This window comes from Bidens hawaiensis, unplaced genomic scaffold (assembly GCF_021521415.1).
Source record: "Bidens hawaiensis isolate Kalapana, Puna unplaced genomic scaffold, B.hawaiensis_p1.1 tig00032833_1, whole genome shotgun sequence".
Classification (NCBI taxonomy): domain Eukaryota; kingdom Viridiplantae; phylum Streptophyta; class Magnoliopsida; order Asterales; family Asteraceae; genus Bidens; species Bidens hawaiensis.
The window spans coordinates 21,778-40,453 of NW_027505267.1; the positions used below are offsets into that span (position 1 = coordinate 21,778).

General features: G+C 36.7%; 1 protein-coding gene across 1 annotated transcript; it reads right to left on the reverse strand.

Moving 5' to 3' along the window:
* Positions 1-14,736: 14,736 nt before the first annotated feature.
* On the reverse strand, positions 14,737-15,818 carry LOC143611967 (NAC domain-containing protein 6-like). Its single transcript, XM_077086059.1, has 3 exons — positions 15,540-15,818; positions 15,201-15,469; positions 14,737-15,114 (listed from the first exon to the last, which is right to left on the reverse strand). Exons 1-3 carry the CDS (start codon positions 15,703-15,705, stop codon positions 14,758-14,760), a joined length of 792 nt encoding a protein of 263 aa, XP_076942174.1. The 5' UTR covers positions 15,706-15,818; the 3' UTR covers positions 14,737-14,757.
* Between the last annotated feature and the right edge of the window lie 2,858 nt (positions 15,819-18,676).

Sequence of the window (18,676 nt, forward strand, 5' to 3'; positions counted from 1 at the left end):
GAAGTTCAAGAGCAGGCATTGGTGAAGGTGTTGGGAGCACATAAGGCGGCCATTGGATGGACGCTTGCAGATTTGAAAGGTATTAGTCCTTCTATTGTTATGCATAAAATAATTACAGATGAAGAGGCTAAACCAACACGAGAGACTCAAAGGAGATTGAACCCGAACTTGCGGGAAGTGGTGAAGAAGGAGGTGATCAAGTGGTTGGATGCGGGGATCATTTACCCCATTTCGAACAGTGAGTGGGTGAGCCCGACGCCCAAGAAAGCCGGTATCCATGTAATAAAGGATGATAATGGTGAACAAATCGCCACCCGACCGGTAACCGGGTGGCGAGTGTGCATCAATTATAGAAAATTAAATACCACCACCTCAAAAGACCATTTTCCGTTACCATTCATTGATCAAATAATTGAAAAACTTGCGGGTCAAAAATATTATTGTTTTTTGGATGGGTATTCGGGGTATAATCAAATTGCAATACATCCCGATGACCAACACAAAACCACTTTTACTTGTCCATATGGCACCTTTGCTTTTAGACGGATGCCTTTTGGATTGTGTAATGCCCCGGCCACTTTTCAAAGATGTATGATGACCATATTTTTGGACATGGTCGGGGATTCACTTGAAGTTTTCATGGATGACTTTTCTATTTTTGGGTCAACCTTCGAGTCATGTCTCAATGATTTAGAAAAATTTTTAAAACGGTGTGTGTCGAGACAAACTTGGTTTTAAGTTGGGAGAAAAGTCATTTCATGGTGCAAGAAGGTATTGTGTTGGGTCATGTGGTTTCAAGTAGGGGGATGGAAGTCGATCAAGCAAAGATAAAAGTAATTTCATCCTAGCCACCCTCGAAAAATGTTAAAAGGGTGAGGTCGTTTTTGGGACATGCCGGGTTCTATAGAAAATTCATTAAGGGTTTTAGTGTAATTTCAAAACCCTTATGTAATCTTTTGTTGAAGGATGTCCCTTTTGAGTTTACTAATGAGTGTTTGCAAGCGTTTGATAGTTTGAAGAAAAAGTTAGTGCAAGCACCAATTTTGCAATCACCGGATTGGTCAACACCGTTTGAAATCATGTGTTATGCTAGCGACAACACGGTGGGAGCGGTTTTGGGTCAAAGAGTGACAAAAAGCCGGTGGTGATCTATTATGCGAGCAAGACTTTATCCGAGGCACAATTGAACTACACCACCACCGAAAAGGAGTTGCTTGCGGTGGTGTATGCCTTAGATAAGTTTCGCTCGTATATCTTGGGGAGCAAAGTTGTGGTGTACTCGGATCATAGTGCGGTGCGGTATTTGATGGAGAAGAAATATGCAAATCCGCGTTTGATTCAGTGGGTGTTTTTGTTGCAAGATTTCGATCTTGAAATTCGTGACAAGAAGGGATGCGAAAATGTTGTAGCCGATCACTTATCAAGAATTACCCTTGAGGGTGTTGATGATCCGAAGGAGATAAACGAGAAATTTTTGGATGAACAGTTGCTTGTTGTTTCGACCGCACCGTGGTATGCCCATTATGTCAATTATTTGGCCACGGGTACGATTCCGAAATATTGGTCCAAGAAGAGAAGGCAACAATTTGCGGCCCAAGTTAAGCAATACATTTGGGATGAACCGGATCTCTTCAAGATTGGAGCGGATCAAGTAGTGAGAAGATGTATACCCGAGAACAAAGTACAAGAGATCTTGAAACACGCTCATTCATCGGCATGTGGGGGCCATTTTAGTGGCTCTAAAACGGGGTACAAGGTACTTATGCGTGGGTTTTATTGGCCGACGATTTTCAAGGATGCAAGTGAATACGCTCGGCATTGTTTAAATTGCCAACGAATGGGGGGTATATCGAAACGGAATGAAATGCCCTTACAACCCATTTTGGTTGTGGACATTTTCGACGTATGGGGCATAGACTTCATGAGCCCATTTCCAAACTCGTGCGGGTACTTGTACATTCTTGTTGCGGTTGACTATGTGTCAAAGTGGGTCGAAGCGGTCGCAACAAGAACTAATGATCATTCCGTGGTGTGCAAGTTTGTTCAATCCAACATCTTCTCAAGATTTGGGATTCCTCGAGTTATCATAAGCGATGTGGATCACATTTCAATAATTTTGCATTTGGCAAATTGTTGAAGCGTTATGGTGTGAATCACCGAATTGCAACACCCTATCATCTTCAAACAAGTGGCCAAGTTGAAGTGTCGAATCGACAAATTAAAGAAATTTGATGAAGATGGGTTCGGGTTGATAGAAAAGATTGGTCGACTAAGTTGGATGATGCATTGTGGCCTTATCGCACGGCTTACAAGACACCGATTGGTACCACTCCGTATCGGTTGGTGTATGGGAAGGGGTGTCATTTGCCAATGGAGTTGGCTCACCAGGCATTATGGGCAATTAAGAGTGTTAATTTGGATTATAAGGAAGCCGGTGAGTTAAGAAAGTTGAAATTGAACAAGTTGGAGGAAATCCGAGACGAGGCGTATGAATGTGCTTCAAATTACAAAGAGAAATTGAAGAGGGTGCACGATGCCAAGATAAGGAAACGAATGTTTGAGGTTGGGCAAAAAGTGTGGCTTTACAATTCAAGACTCAAATTGTTTCCCGGGAAGCTCAAGAGCAAATGGATGGGCCCGTTTGTGATCACAAGGGTCAGGAAGTTTGGTGATGTGGAAATTGAGGACAGCAAAGTCAAGCTAAACAAGTGGTGAATGGACATCGTCTCAAACCGTACTTAGAAGGGAAGGATGTGAACATGCTTAACAATGACAAGGTGAGTTTCCTCTTAAGCTCACCGGACGGTCCCACCGCATAGAGGCCAAGGTATGTTGTAGGGTGTAAATAGCTTTTGTTAAATTTGTTTTTAAAAAAAAATACCTTTCTCTCGTTAAGAGTGTGTTCGAGTCAAGTGTGGGGAAGTTCTTAGGAATTTCTCTACCGTGTTGAGGACAACTCGGGATTTTCATGAGGGGTAAGGTAATTTTAGTTTTCGTTTTGTTTAAAGTATAATATAAGCTGTAGTTTTGTTTCCTTGTGTTAAAAAAAATAAATAAGTAAAAGGGGGTTCACCGTGGCCCACGGTCCGGCCACCGTAGGTCACGGTCCAGGGGTCACCACGGTACGATGCTAACTGGAATTCTTGGTTCAACATCACCGTGGACCACAGTCCATACCGTGGCCCACGGTCCGGGCTAGCTGCTTCGTTGACTATGGTTAACCGTGGACCATGGTTCACACCGTGGCCCACGGTTCGCTGATTTCTGCTGCTGTCCAACGGGCTTTAAGGTGCATAAACGAATTTTAAAACCCTTTTAGAACCATTTTCAGCCACAAAGTCCACCAAACACTTCCTCCTTCTTCACACATTCCTCTCTAAAACCCTAATTTCACCATCTATTTTTCTCAAATTAACCCCAAAATCCAAGTTTCTTAACCCGATTGTGAGTGAATTTCTGTGAGATTTAATAATACAAACCCTTTTCCCTCTCATTCTCAAGTATTATCCCAGTTGTGAGGATTTGGATCCCGAAAATTTCAAAGATTTTGGGGGTTTCTTGTTTGCTTGTAAAAACTTACTTGTTTATCATCCTAAAAACACCAACCAAGGTATGTCTTTGTCAATTCTTTATGTACATTGCAATATTTGTTAAGGCAGTGTTGATTTGTGTAAACCCACTTGCTTGTTGATGATAATGGTTACAAAATGTAGTCGTGGATAAGAGATAAATGCTTGAAATTGGTGATTTTTCATTGAAAAGTTGGAAAATTAAGTGTTTATTGAAATGAAGGATATTGGTTAATTATATAATGAGTTGGTTATCCACGACTATGGTAATAAGCAAGTGTGGGGATGGACATATTGAATTAACTTGGTTTGTTTTTGGTGGTTTGTGTATAGATGGGAAGGAATTCGGACAAGGGAAAAGGAAAGGCAGCATCTACAAGTGATCGGGCCGCCCAAGCCAAAAGACAACGGTTGCGAGAGGAGCAAGAGCATGTTCAAGTGGAAGTCCCAAGACCCGACTGAAGGGGTGGGGTACTATTGAGTTATGCTGTAGAATGGCAGCCGGAGTTATTTAAGGAAAAGATGAGCGGTATAAGAGAAAGGTTGGAAGGGTTCATGTGTGAAAAGGATGTGACCGACTCAGGGTTTGAAGCGTTTGGCTTATTCGACAAATTCGAAGCATTAGGTTGGGAAGCTGCTCTCCAGTGTTACGATGGAGAGAGCACGGTGTTATATGACAGGGAGATTGAGGAGTCGGTATCTACCTTGAGGTGCCCACCGTTTAGGAAGGGTTTGGAGATGAAGTTGCTCGGTACTGTGGGTGGAACGACGGTGGAGATGTCTTTCGAAACACTCAATCAAATTGCCCAGTTTGATAGCAAGCCAGCCAACTCGTACGTCTACCCATCGGTCAGGGATTTGTTTGACCATCCGGACAAAAGCCCGCAATGGTATAATATATTATCGTCCGTGTTGAAGGGGGGAAGAGGTACAGGGTCAAATTTTAAAAGAAGGGAATTGAGGATTGAAGCTCAACTGTTGACGACCATATGTCTCTCCAATGTGGTACCCCGTCGGAGTGACATTTCGGTGGTAAGAAACAGTGACATGCCCGTTTTGGCCGCTTTAATGAGTGGCAAGCCGAGAATTTCCTTTCGCTACTTAGCCATGCTCAATATACGGACGAGTAGAGAAAGCAACAAGAGAAAGTTGATCCCTCACAGCCGGTTGATCACGACGATACTGAAGTTGCATGGCGCCATCCAGCAGGCGCAATTGGGTTGAGGAAGGTTTTTCGGAACATAAATTGGATTCATTGGGCCCAGGTTGGACGTATACAAAGAGCGAAAGGTACCATCAATTGAAAAACAGTGATGTGAAATGGAGAGTATTAAGGGAGGATGTTGAACAAGAGCCGAGTGAAAACCAGGAGGAAATAATTGAAGAAGGAAGTGACGATGAAAACATGGAGGTGGTTGGCAATGTGAATGTTGGTGGTAGTGGGTCCCAACAAAGGGGTTGGGACTATTCTTCGGGATATGCCTCATATGGAGACAATTGGGCCCACATGGGTTCGATAAATGAGGTGGTGGAGAGACATCGGCCCTCCACGTTTAATAATTGGTCGAAGGAGGCCCGAGCACTTTTCGACCACCAAACTTTCATGGGGGCTTACCACGAACGAGCCGAGAAACAGAGACACGACCGTGACGAGATGTGGAACCGTGCTTATGCCTATGCGCGTGAGCACGAGTCAAACATGCGGTATATGTACGACAGAAACAGAAGAATGCACGAACAGTGGCATGCTGGTGAAGAGGTCATCCCAGATCCACCAAGTGTGGACTACACATCTTTGCCTCCATACGACGGCTCTGTGCGATACCCCGAGCCTCCATTGCATCACTCCATGTGGGTGGACCCGATGCAGTCGATGGCACCACCACCACCATCATCGGGAGAAGGAAGCAGTGGTGGAAGTGGAGCTTTCAACTTTGGCGAATTATCGGACTTCATGACCTCCATCTTCAAGCCGCCACAGCCGCCCTACTACTGAAGAGAGCCTCGTCATACCAGGTGCATGTGTTTTTTTGTATAGTTGTGAAGTTGTTTATTTTGTGTTTGGTTTAATTTTGGGAGGAAGGGAGGATGAAAGAGTTTGAAATAGTGTTTTGGGTCGGAAAGAGGTGGTGTTTTTTGTGTGTGTTTTTGGTTTCTCAAAACCATACCTTGGGGACAATGTATCCCAAGTGTGGGGATGGGGAATCTTTTTATCTTTTTGAAAGAATCTTTTTGAAAAATAAAATAAAATTATAAAAAAATTGATGAAAAAGAAGACAATTGAAAGAAAAACACCGGAAAGTGGTAAGATTGGCGGGGCAAAGTTTTAGTCCCCTTTCATGGTCATAATTCCCCCAAATCAAGTTTGCTTAGCTATGTTAAAAATGTGGTCGAGTAGTATTCTAGGCAAGGTTAGCATGCTTTCGGTTTATCAAATCACATAACATGCCCACTGTCACTTGGGTATTTGGAAAACAAAGAGCGGTGACGAATTGGTAATTCTTCGTTAGAACTTGTGCCATCAATGCACTTCGAGACCTTAGCTTGGCATAAATGCAAAAGTGATTGAGGCACTTAGGTTAAAGCCTCGTCTCGGATGAGTGCGAGTGTGGGTTTTGGGGGTTGGGCCTCATAAATTACATATATGAGCGTGGGTAGTGAGAGGGGCGGGGGGTTAGTTCCTTTAGAAAACCTTATTGGACCTATTCTTTTTATTTGATCAAACCCCGATATTTTTGTGAGACGATCCGGCTTGATAGGTTGTTCTTTGTAATTGTAGTTGTTGGTTATTAATCAATAGAGAGTAGTAGTTAATTGTTTATGCAAGTTATTATGCATAAAAAATAAATAAATAAAAATAAAAATAAAAAAAGAGGAAAAGTCGAGGCAATGTTCAAGGCCTTGTGGTTCGAGTTCGTGATACAAGCTGTTATGTATAGTAGTGTGTTCCTTTGTTTATTTTAGTTTTGATGTAACAAGCCGGGTCGGATCAATTGAGCCACTTTCAATATTCTCATTCCATACCTTTACACCTAGCCCCATTACAACCCATTTAAGTCCTCTTGATTTACGTTTGTGTTAAAGCACAAGTAGGTGGAGATTTGACGGTGGTACAAGCGTATGCGAGGAGAATCGAGCATTATTGTGATATTCGGAACGGTCACCGATTAATGAGTTAATGAGTGACGGTGTGTTATGTGTGAGTAAAGACCGAAAGCATGTTAAGGTTGACTAGAATTCTATGTTTTAAAATGTAATGTCAAGTAAGCTAGTGCAAACCTCTAATTATGTGGGAATAGGGTATGACTCGAGACCTTAACCGAGCCGGTCTTGTGGTATGTTTGGTGGTTTGTTTTGAAAGCAATTGTGATTTCAAGTGTTGCTTGGGGACAAGCAACGGTTAAGTGCGAGAATGTGACGGGCGACCCATAGGAAAGCAACTAAGTGATTTAAAAGATATAAATATGCTTAAGGGATTAAGTTAATTCCGTGGAATTAGTTGACTACGGTTGCTCGTGTGTTTGCAGGTTTAAGGAGCTAGAGAGCGGCGTTACGAGAACACAGGGCGAAAACGGTGAAGAAAACGGAGCTGGAACGAGAAAGATACGAAGAAAACAAGGCAGAGGCAAGCTCCACCGTGGCCCACGGTCCAGACCGTGGACCACGGTCCAACTGGAACAAAAGGTCCAGAGTCCACCGTATCGTGGAGGAGAAGGGAACCGTGGGAAGGACCGTGGGACACGGTCGACTGACTGTTGACTTTGGTCAACCGTGGACCACAGTTCTCACCGTGGCCCACGGTCCGGGGCGGAGACAAAATTGCATGTCCTTTAATAGGCCGTTTGGGAGTGACTTTTGGACTACTTTTTCACTTGGGACGGCTTGGAGGCGATTTTTGAAGACAAGAATCATATTTTGGGTGTTTGTACTCCTTTGTTTATGTTTTGGATTGCTATAAACAAGACACTTGATGCAAGAATGATCTCTCAAGCCATGAGTGGCTAGTTTCTATGGTATTCCTCTTGGGATGTAAGGTTAATTAAAAAACACTTATGTTATTTGTTCTTGAACTTGGATTGATTATCTAATTGTTTATGTTAGTATAATCATGATGTTTGTGTGATTGTTTGTAACTTGTCTATATCGTTTAAACCTAGTTTTGAACCACGCGTTCTTGGTGTCGTTGACAATTGAGATTTAGTGGAAAGAATTAGGGATAATAGTATTGATTGATTGTTGAGTAACAACCTCGCATTCTAGGAATCCGAGTACTTAGTTCTTGATTAATCACAAACAATTGCATGTACACAAAACCGAGATATTACGGTTTATCCATTGAATGTTAACAAGAGTGTTGAGCAATAACCCGAACCCCGAGAGGAATGCTTGTTTAATTATTCGTTTACAACTTTCGTGTTAGTTTATTTTAGATATAAAATCAAATCAAAAACCAACTTGGAAATTACTTTTTCATCATTTACATTTATATTAGTTAATCGTTGAGCTACTTATTAACACATTTTCCACAAACTCCTCGTGTTTGATACCCACTTACCGCTATCTAGTTAGTAGTATTTGGTTTAAGTTTGAGTGAGACTTCGACCTCACGTCACACTTTTTCTGAAAAATAAACTATGCTAAGTTAGTTTTTCGGTAATATTAATAGTGGTCGCTCCCACTAAATTAAAGTTACGCAAAACTTTTTAATCCGAACTCTCGAATTAATCCACCAAAGGTGTTCTAAGTCCAACTTTGAAGGGACCAAACAATGGGTTTTTCCAAGAGTTTAGCGTTAAAAAATCCGAATTGTAACCGGTTTCCGTTTCTACAAAGTTGCTCCTTTGAATGGAAACGGAAAAGAAAATGTTTTTTAAAACACAATCGCATGAAACAAAACTAGTTTGAGTCACACGAGAATGTTTTGAATACACGAACGGTAATTTTTAAAAAATTTGTTTTAAGATTGTAGGAAACCGTTCGCGTATAAAAATAAAACACTTTTAATAAAACATATCTAGGAAAGCAAGTAAATTACAATACGAATTACATCGGAAAAAAATCAAAATTACAATACAATTGAAATAAAATAATGCAAGAAAGGTGTAGAAGAAGAATGGTGTCGTAGTCTTTGTGGCCGAGGATCGTGTTTTACACAGGGCCCTTAAAACAAATTCCGGGTCTCTCCCCGTTTTGTTTCCCAGGGTACAACAGCCTAAGCAATATGTACTGCCGGGGAGGGCTCTAGCACCCGAATAGTACCCAAAGAAAATGATAAAGATGATCAAGAATGTTGGAATTATTTAGGAAGAAAGTTGGAGAAAACACAAGAGAGAATGTGTTATGTGGTGTGTCTTTCAACCAAGGAATACCTTGGTATTTATAGTTGAAAAACCAACTCATTCACCATAACCACATGAGTTGAAACTTCAATCAGCATTAACCAAAACTTTAATTTTTTGACCAAATTAAAGGAACCATTAACCAAAACTTTAATTTATTTGACCAAATTAAAGAATATTTTAATGGCTTTGACTAATTGACTAACAACCTTGAATAAAATAATTCAAAGTTTAAACATATGTTTGTTTTTTCACAAAAATTTTCCAACATAACATTTAGTTTTCTTTATTTAAAATTTATTTGGGTTTTGGGTTGGTCTTATGGAGTTTTATTTCTTAGCATTCCTTTCTTTATCTTTACGTTTATTTCGTAAACGATTTCTGATCTTCGGTTTTAAACAAACTTTACATTCATAAAAATTCAAGCCTGGCCCGGACTCCAATAACTTGGCTGGGCCGGACTCAATAAATATATATTTTCTTGATTTTTACGAAAAAAAGACACTACTTAGCGAAAAACGTGATGGGGCCGCGGCCCGGGTTGATCCGAATAAAGATCCGCCAGTGGTCACGTTGGAATGGCACCAGCAGGACATGTCCGTTGGAAGGCAAGTGGAATGCCAGCGTCACCGACATCATAACCACTACCTCCCAGGTATGGATACTAACTTCTGTGTAATTAATAAATGTGTTTTGTATATTGATGTAACCTGTATTTACATAATACTACGTACGAACCCCCGATGTATATTATTTACATTGTATCCATTATGTATATGATCAATTCTTATCTGATCTAATCGTTGATTTTTTTTTACCAAACTGATATTGGTGACAAGAAAAAAACAATTTTTTTTTTATATTAGGTTGCATGTTGCTTCCGTTGACGCTTATTTAAAAAAATATGAAGAAGGAAAAACCGATACAAATAGTCGAGTAAAATCAAGATGCCTTTATTTAATAGAAGATAAAGACAAAAAGAATTGTTTAATTTTTTCTTATTAGTTGTTGCTGCTAAATCCTAACCTTTGATTGATTTTCAAAACAATGGATGATATAATTAATAAAACACCATATATTTTCTAAAGGAAAAATAATCAAAATGATCCATTTGACCAACAATATTTTTTAACTAACATCTCGATTCTACAAATATATAAAATGACTCTTCCAAGAACGGTTTGACTGACAGTTTAGTTCCGTCATCCGATGGCTTATGGAGCCAACAAGATCTTGACACGTGTTCTCAAAATAATAAAATCTGTCATCCTACTAATCTATTATATTTGTCGACTAATTTATTCTGTTGGTTGACTGATATATTCGGTCAGCCTTTTGTTTTAAAAATAAATCCCTTTGTTTTAAAATAAATCATTTTCTGAAATACTTGACCAATAGATCAATTGGCCAATCGACGGAATAGATCAGTCGTCTGACATAATAAATCAATAGGATGACAAATCTTGCTTTGTTTGAGGGCGCATGTCAAGATCTTGTTGGTTCTATAAACCGTCGGACGACAAAACTAAACGATCGATCCGATCATTTTTACAAAATGACCATTTTAGATATTTATAGAATTGAGGGGCTAGTTAAGGAATTTGGTTGGTCATTGAACCATTTTAATCTTTTTCCCTTTTTTTAAAACCAGGTCGATGAAATAGATTGTACTTTGGCGAAATAAATTAGATGTATTGATGTGGTAGATTTTTATCTTGCGTAATAGATTTCTCTCTTGCACCAAATTCAACATAGTACAACAGATTTCGTTTGACACACATTTCTACTAAAGTGATTTTCTTATAAAAAAGAAAAGGAAATGATCTTTGGGTAAATAGAAAAGTATAAATAAAAGTCAATGTTCGGCTATTTTGGTAAATTTTTGCAATTTAATAATACGGTGTGTATAATAAAACAATAATACGTGCATTTCATGATGTAGTGTACGAATTTTGTGTTATATTTGTGTCTCACCGTCATCATTTTTACCACGATTACTCATTACAACAATAAAAGAAATAACTTTACCTAACAAAGCATTAATCTATTCATATCAAATCACTAGGTTTACATTGCCGACTTTGTAATCCTTTGTTTGGGATGATTCAAAAATGTTCTAAAATACCTAAATTCTCTGTCGAAAAAGGCCCAGACATGACATTTTCCACGGAAAAGCCATACACTCCATGGAACACGACAAAGCTACTGACTTTGTGAAAGGGAAAAAGGTTGTGGTCGTGGGGTTTGGGAAAACGGGGCTCGATATTGCAAGGGAGTGTGCATCCGTCAATGGTTAGTTGCATATGATCGCTTAATGTCATACACAGGTAACCTTCCTTAACTTCCTTACGTTATTTTTCAGACCCCGAACACCCATGTACAATACTGTATAGGCGTGATCATTGGAAACTATCGGACTGGACTCCATGGGGAATTCCATTGCCATATTTATACTTTAATCGCTTCTCCGAGCTTTTAGTTCATAAAGCCGGGGAAGGTTTTATGCTTAATTTGCTGCCTACATTACTTCCACCTTTAATAAGTCTTTCGATAACTTCAATGGGTTTTTTTTTCCCTTATTTTTTAGTTTTCCTTAAACATTCAATTTTGCTTTTCTTTATTATCATTTAATATATAACTTTTTTTAAGAATCTGGAACACACATATTTGATTTATTTATTTGTCTATGATATAAGGTTTAGTTGTATTCAAAGTAACATATAATTTGGTTATATAATATTAAGAATTACGTTAGTTTTGAATACAACTTGATTTTTCGATACAATTTATATTGAAATTTGGACCAAAACACATGTGTATTTATGTGTTGTTAGTAATAGATATGTTAAGCATTATGTTTGTTTCATATGTGTTGTTATGGTGATAAGGCTCTTTGTTGATTTATCATGTGTTACTTACAAATATATGGATGCTAAAGTATGTGTTGTTAGGGCGATGGTGTCAGTTCATTTTGGTGAAGATGGTACTGGTAATTTAAAGGGAATTTGGGGGGTGGGGTGTATTATTAGGTTGTGTGTTATTAAGGTTTATGCATTATGTGTTGGTGATGGATTGTTGATAGGTTATGTTGGTGTTATATGATTTGAGCTCTTTGGGTTTTATGTTGGTGTTGATATGATTTGAGATATTTAAGTTTTATGTTGGTTTCTTATAAAGGTTGGGTTATTGATAAAGTATGTGATCATAGATGGATAGATAGTGTTGGGGGTGCTGGTTTTATTTTGTTGTGTTACTAACGGTGTATGTGTAGTTGTTATATTTGTTAGTAAAATATAAGCTAATTTGATGTGTGAAAGTTAAAAGTGGTGATGTGAGTATTATGATGTGCTTTTAAAGTGTGTGATGTTGTATGGCTCAGACTTTAAAATTTTCCAGTAATTAGGAAAAAGTGATAGGATCGTGTTAATGATGTCTTTTAGCAAATACACAAACACAACTTCAAATCCAAATGATTTAGCAAGTGAACGTGAAGAAGGTTTATTACTTTTTTATCTTTTAGTGTGTAAGGTGGTAAACTATAAAGAAGTAAATCTGTAACAAAAAGAAAGGCACGAGTGATTAATGTTGGATCGAAAACCATGAATCAAAAGCCACGAACATGTGCATGTTTATTCTGCATTCAATAGTATTGTTTGTGTATAATAATATCAACACGTTATTCTGTTTTTTTTTTATGTTTCTAATAGTAGGAGCAATGCAATGTGTGATTGATGTTGGATCTTCAATGTCAACGAAGCAAGCAACACGATCTGTGAATGATGTTGGATCTTCAAGGTGGAAGATTTAATGTGTTTGTATTTAAAATCTAAGATGTTGGTATTGAACTTTTTATATGTATTGGTGCTGGTAGCTACTGAAAGAATTTAATGTGTTGGTTTTGAAGAATTGTGATATTATGATTTTAGGAATAGTTTATTCATGTTGTTACTGATAAACGTATTGGTGTTCGGCCTTTACAAAAAACCCCATCAGTAAGTTATATGTTTCCTAGTGTGATGTTATGAAAAGGAGTCAATAAGAAATATGTAGTGTGCCGCTATGTTTTTCGTCTCCATATATGCATGATGTTCGCGATATAATACCAACACAACAATATTCATTAGCAGTTTGATCTACGTGTTCATCTGATAACAAAAAAACCTAAAACTATAGACCTTATTCAAAATATAAAAGTTAAATAACCTAGAAAAGATAAATTAATTACATAATAAAAATAATAGAATGAATGTTATTCGACATTGATAATTAGCAAATGAGCAACATGAAAATTTTAGAAGATGACCAGATAAACCGACTTTTGCAAACTCGCAGTGGAATCTAGGAAATCATGAATTGATTTTTGAAATGGTATAAATGGAATACATAATTAAAATTCAACAAGGTCAACCCGGTTGCATTAAATCAGGTGTTGCCAAAAATAAACATTAAGCAAAATACTAAAATGTCCTCTTTATAAATTGGATATAATATCAGGTGTCTACTTTGTATTGGTTCCTATAATTCTCACACAAAAACGATTTTTTATTTGATCTTACCTCTTCTTCTGCATATGTCTATATAATATAGCCTATACCATCATACAATATACACCAATTTCAATCTACAATATCTTGTATCTATCAAAAATAATAACAATATTAAATATTCAGTTAAAAGAAAATATTAAATTAAAGTTGACTTTGTAATAAGGTGATGAAGCCTTTAAGGTCCCATATAAGTCATAAACTAGGCTTAAAATTGAGCCCAGTATGTTTCATGGACTATGTCACTATGAGTCTATGACGCATTCATGATTCATTTGCAGCATAACATATTAACATGGATTTTATGCAATTATGCTTTACTACTTTGGGCCGTGACTTTACTTTGGGTCCATAGACCCGAAAACATGCAGCCTATCAGCGTCCATTTATTGTAATCCAATAGGGTCGTTCAAACAGTTCGACGCTCGAACTCGCTTGTCGCTCGCTCGCAATTTGCTCAGAAAAAGCTCGCTCATTTTTTCGCTCGATTGTAAACGAGCCTCTCTGCTCGGTTCGGTTTGTAAACGAGCCAAGCAACGAGCAAAAGTCTGCTCGGTTCGGTTTGGCTTGAATATTTTTAATTTATTTTATATATAATTATATATGAACAAATATATAAATATATCAATAAAACACATAAAATATAAGTATACAATTTTTTTAAACCCTTTTAAATTTTTCCTGTTCTGTCAATTTTATAGTTTTATTAGTTCGTATCAAGTTTTCAGAATACTAAAAGTTTGTTTACGTATTCATTATATCTCACTTCAAACTTTTTTCTTCTAAAAATTTACAACCTATCATACGTTTGTCTAAAAACTACTAATTTGTTTACAAAATATATTATTTACAACCTTCAAACTTGTTTCTTATTGAATATTTTAAAGTGAAAAATAAATAAAAAAATGCTCAAATTCGCTCGATGTTAGATCGAAAAATGCTCGGTTCGATTTTTGGTTTGTTTTGTTTTTCGCTCGGCTTGAATTTCAGCCGTTCGGTTTGGTTCGGTTGTAAACGAGCCAAGCAACGAGCAAGCCTTCGCTCGGTTCGGCTCGGCTCGTGAACAGCTCTATAATCCAGTTATTTGTATATTAGAATTTACTAATAGCAAAACTGACTCGGGTGAAACCCGTTTCAATCCAAGCCAATGCACCGGTTTGAAATCGATTTGAGATAAAACCTTTATAAACCTGTTTAAAACCGCTTAACATCGTTTAAGAAATCAATACACGATGCATTACATTGTATTTGTTAAAGAAATAATAATAATAATAATAATAATAATAATAATAATAATAATAATAATTAATCTAGGAAATTAAGTGCATTAGCATGAGGGGGAGGAGTGAAAATGAGATCATGTAGCCATGGACTACGTAACTGTGAATCTTGACTCCAATCCATGTCACTTTTCGGTAATTGGAGCTCTGATACCTTCTTCGCAACTTTCAGGCTTCCTTCCTTACTTGCTTCATTCTCATCGGTCGTGGATGCAACAAAACTTAAGTTCGCTGATGGAGATGCTAAAGAGTCAAGATGTTGACCACCAATCGAGTTTTGAGATGACGACGAAGATGGAACCTGTGCTTCCTCTAGTGCTGCCCTCTGCTCCAACACCTTCATGGAAGTTGCCTTTCTGTATATCTTACACAACACTATATCCTGCCAATTGTCAGTGTAGGTAAGGTTGTTTGTAAGAGTATATTTAGGAGGAAAAATAAATAGGGTATGATGTTAATTAATATTACCTTTGATAATGGGCAAGAATCGGGCAATCGATACTCACTCATGACCCAATCCGTTTTCGTCCCACCGGGTGCCCGCCCCATGTAGAACACTAGAGTCTTCTTCAACCCCAGATGCTTATTCCTATCGGATAAAGAGAATATTTTACGATCCGACCCTGTTGCCTTCCAAAACCCCTTTTTTGTCGTCCGGTTTGGTCTTCCTCCATTACCGTGCTTTTTATTTCGTGGCACGAAAAAGTACCACTCTCTTTCCCCAATCTTCGACATTTCTACGATTCAAACATTAAAAAGATGTAAATCATTTAAGAAATAAAAATATGAACAATAAGGGAAAGTTACCGGGTAGAATCCAAGGATCGTAGAGGTAAATGTTCAAAACCCCAATGAGTTCGAAGCACATATTATTCCCTAAAACCATCTTTTTCAGATAGAATTCGAGCAGCTCTTCCTCAGTGGGGTGGAATCGGAAGCCGGGTAATTCGAGCTCTAAATGACTCACCTCCATGTAGAAGAAGAAACTTGTTGTACATGCATAAATATATTCATTGGTCTTGTTACTTATATATGTGTGAATTTGAAAACAATTCAGGCATGATTGACTCAAGTCTTCGTGGAAATTCAAAGGCAAAACGAATTGTCATGTAGTGGGGATTTATTGGTTTTTCTTTCAATGGGCCCATGATTCAACGAAAATAAATATCATATTTTATCATCTCATCAATTCATTATGATGTTTTGTAACAATGAGTGTTGATAAATTATTCACTTGGCATGTTTTGGGAGAAAAAATGGTGTACAAAAGGCAAGATTATATAGGTAAATCACATGTCTTAAAAGTATATCATGTAATACTACTGGGGTTTGATCTTTAGACTTTTACAATAAATTCCCACATTTTTTTACCTTTTGATATGGACATAGTTTGGATCAAATGGTTTATACAAGTTGTGGTTGACAATGAACCATGTGACCTGATTCAATGATTAGACTGGTTTAGGGTAAAAAATATTGAAATATATATTTTCTCCATTTTAAGATTAGAAATTGGAATATCTAACTCTATGGAGATGGATCAAATACAAATAAAAAATTTGTACTAAACATACAAACTAAACAAAACCATCACACCACATCTCCATCTTCTTCCTCATTCAACCACCAGACCCCATCTCCATCTTCTTCCTCATCCACCACAAAATCACCGAACTCCAATCACTCCACCCCAACCTCCGCCACCTTTGCTTCAACCAAGGCTCCGTTGCCTCACAATTCCCCACGGCAGCACCAACCTTCTCAATTCCCCACGGCAGCACCTTCTCAATTCCCCACCACGTAACCGCCTCCGCCTAATTCAATTGATCCTCTGGCCACCACGCCTCCGCCTCAAACTTCCAACCGTCAAGCGCTTTTCAATTTCGTCACCATCCGCATCCGTCAGATTCCGGCCACCGGACCTCGTCGATCGTCGTTTCTTATTGTCTTCGTTCATTCATAGGTTACAATTTTGTGAATCAAATTGAATCTTTTACGAATATTGATTGCTTAATTGAAACCTACAAATCGAAGTAATACATCAATTGAAGCTACTTGATATTTTCAATTGAAGAAAGTTGTCGTGGATATTTGAGGAAGATGAAGAAGCATATTCAATAGTTACTCTACCTACAATATAATTACTCTATTTGAAACACGTAGTGTAATTTGAGGAGGAAGATTCAGATACTAGAATTGCACTACTTACAGAATAATTACTCTAGTTGAAACTAGTATAATTTGAGGAGGAAGAAGCATATACTACAATTACTCTATTTACAAAATAATTACTCTAGTTGAAATAAGTAGTATAATTTGGTGTAATAGTGTAGAGTAATTATCTGTGTTAGTAGTGTAATTACGTTTATGAGTAGTATAATTATTAGTACACTATTTTATTTTTTGTCGCATAATTACTCTACTTGAGAACTGTAATTACTCTATGTTATTTGTATGCTTAGTATGTTAATTTAATTTGTACAATAACCTCCCACTAACTCTATTTCCTCTTTCCTTAAAAAAAATCTTTTATTATTTTGTTCTTGTCAAATAAACATCTTTATATTTCTTTTTTTAAATATAAATAACATAGCAATAGAGAAAAGTTATAATGTAATGGAGACAAAAATAAGAAGTGTAAGAACGATTTGTGGCAAAAAGAAAAAAAAAGCCTACTAAGAAAAATAATAACTCAAAATATAAATGAAAATCGAAACATTTTAAAAACTAAAATGTTTCCTCCGTCATTCTAGTCCCAAACAAAAAAAATCGAAGAAAAGACACAATGCCGAGAAAAAAAATACAAGGTGACGAAAATTAACAAAAGACGCAATTATAAATAAAAAAAATACACAATAAATCGCAAAATATAACACAATGTCAAACAAAATATAACATAATATTGAGTAATATAAAACAATATAAAAAAAGGCACACAATGTCAAATAAAAAATACAAAATCAGTAACGAACATAAACAAAAACACAATAATAAATAAAAGACACAACGATCTTTTTTTCCTCAATATTGTGTCTTTTTTTAAAAAAAACGAGGAATATGGTGGAAATGTTTTTGTGTTTTTACTTTTTTTTTATTAAAAATTTTTGAGTTGTGATATTTTTTTATTATTCTTTTTTTAGGGTTTTTTTTACAAATAATTCTCATCATTCTCATTTTTGTCTATCATTGTAATTGTAGAATAGCAATATACTACTTAATTTCATGTGATATATAAATACTATAAAATTATTTATGACGTGATCTGAATTAAGTTCGATAATAGTCCGGCTCAATTTTGAAAACATTTGTATGAAGGAATTGGGGAAGGAGTCAATGAGCCATGAAATTCTCTGCTGTGCATTCAAAATTAAAATTAGAAACATTCTTATATAAATTCAGCATAACAAAAAATATTCTAGGTTCATACTATTAACTATTTTGAAATAATAGAAAATAACCAAAGGAAATAATTTGCTTTGAATTTGAATGAGTCATTTGTGGACTATGAATCTTGAAATTATGGTAACTCATTTTCTTCTCTTCTTCACTATACCATATCATTTGACTCATTGAACGTTGATCAATTCTACAAGTTGATTTTTAATTCTTTACTAATATGTGGTGATTTACATAGATAATAAAACGTTTTAGGGGTTGTTTAGGTGAGTTTTTAAATTTGTTTATTTGTTTATTTGTTTTTTGAAAAGCAAAAGTCACTTTAGAAATGCTTCAATTTGAAGCTTTTGAAGGAACTTTGTCAAACATTTTTTACTGTTCAACAAACCAATAAACAAATAAGCAAGTTTTAAAAGCTCGTTTAAACACCCTCTTAGTTTGATTTGTAATTAAAAATAATGTTAGTATTAGTCTATTACATATGTATCATTAATGATTAAAAAGCACATGTAAATAGGTGAAAAATTGGATATAGGCTTTGTTGTGTA

Bases quoted from the DNA above. Each gene is read 5' to 3' on its own strand.
- LOC143611967 (XM_077086059.1), bottom strand. From the start codon at position 15,705: ATGGAGGTGAGTCATTTAGAGCTCGAATTACCCGGCTTCCGATTCCAC. The intron at 15,470-15,539 runs GTAACTTTCCCT...TTTGAATCGTAG, and splicing joins CGATCCTTGGATTCTACCCG to AAATGTCGAAGATTGGGGAA. The intron at 15,115-15,200 runs GTAATATTAATT...GACAATTGGCAG, and splicing joins ATTCTTGCCCATTATCAAAG to GATATAGTGTTGTGTAAGAT.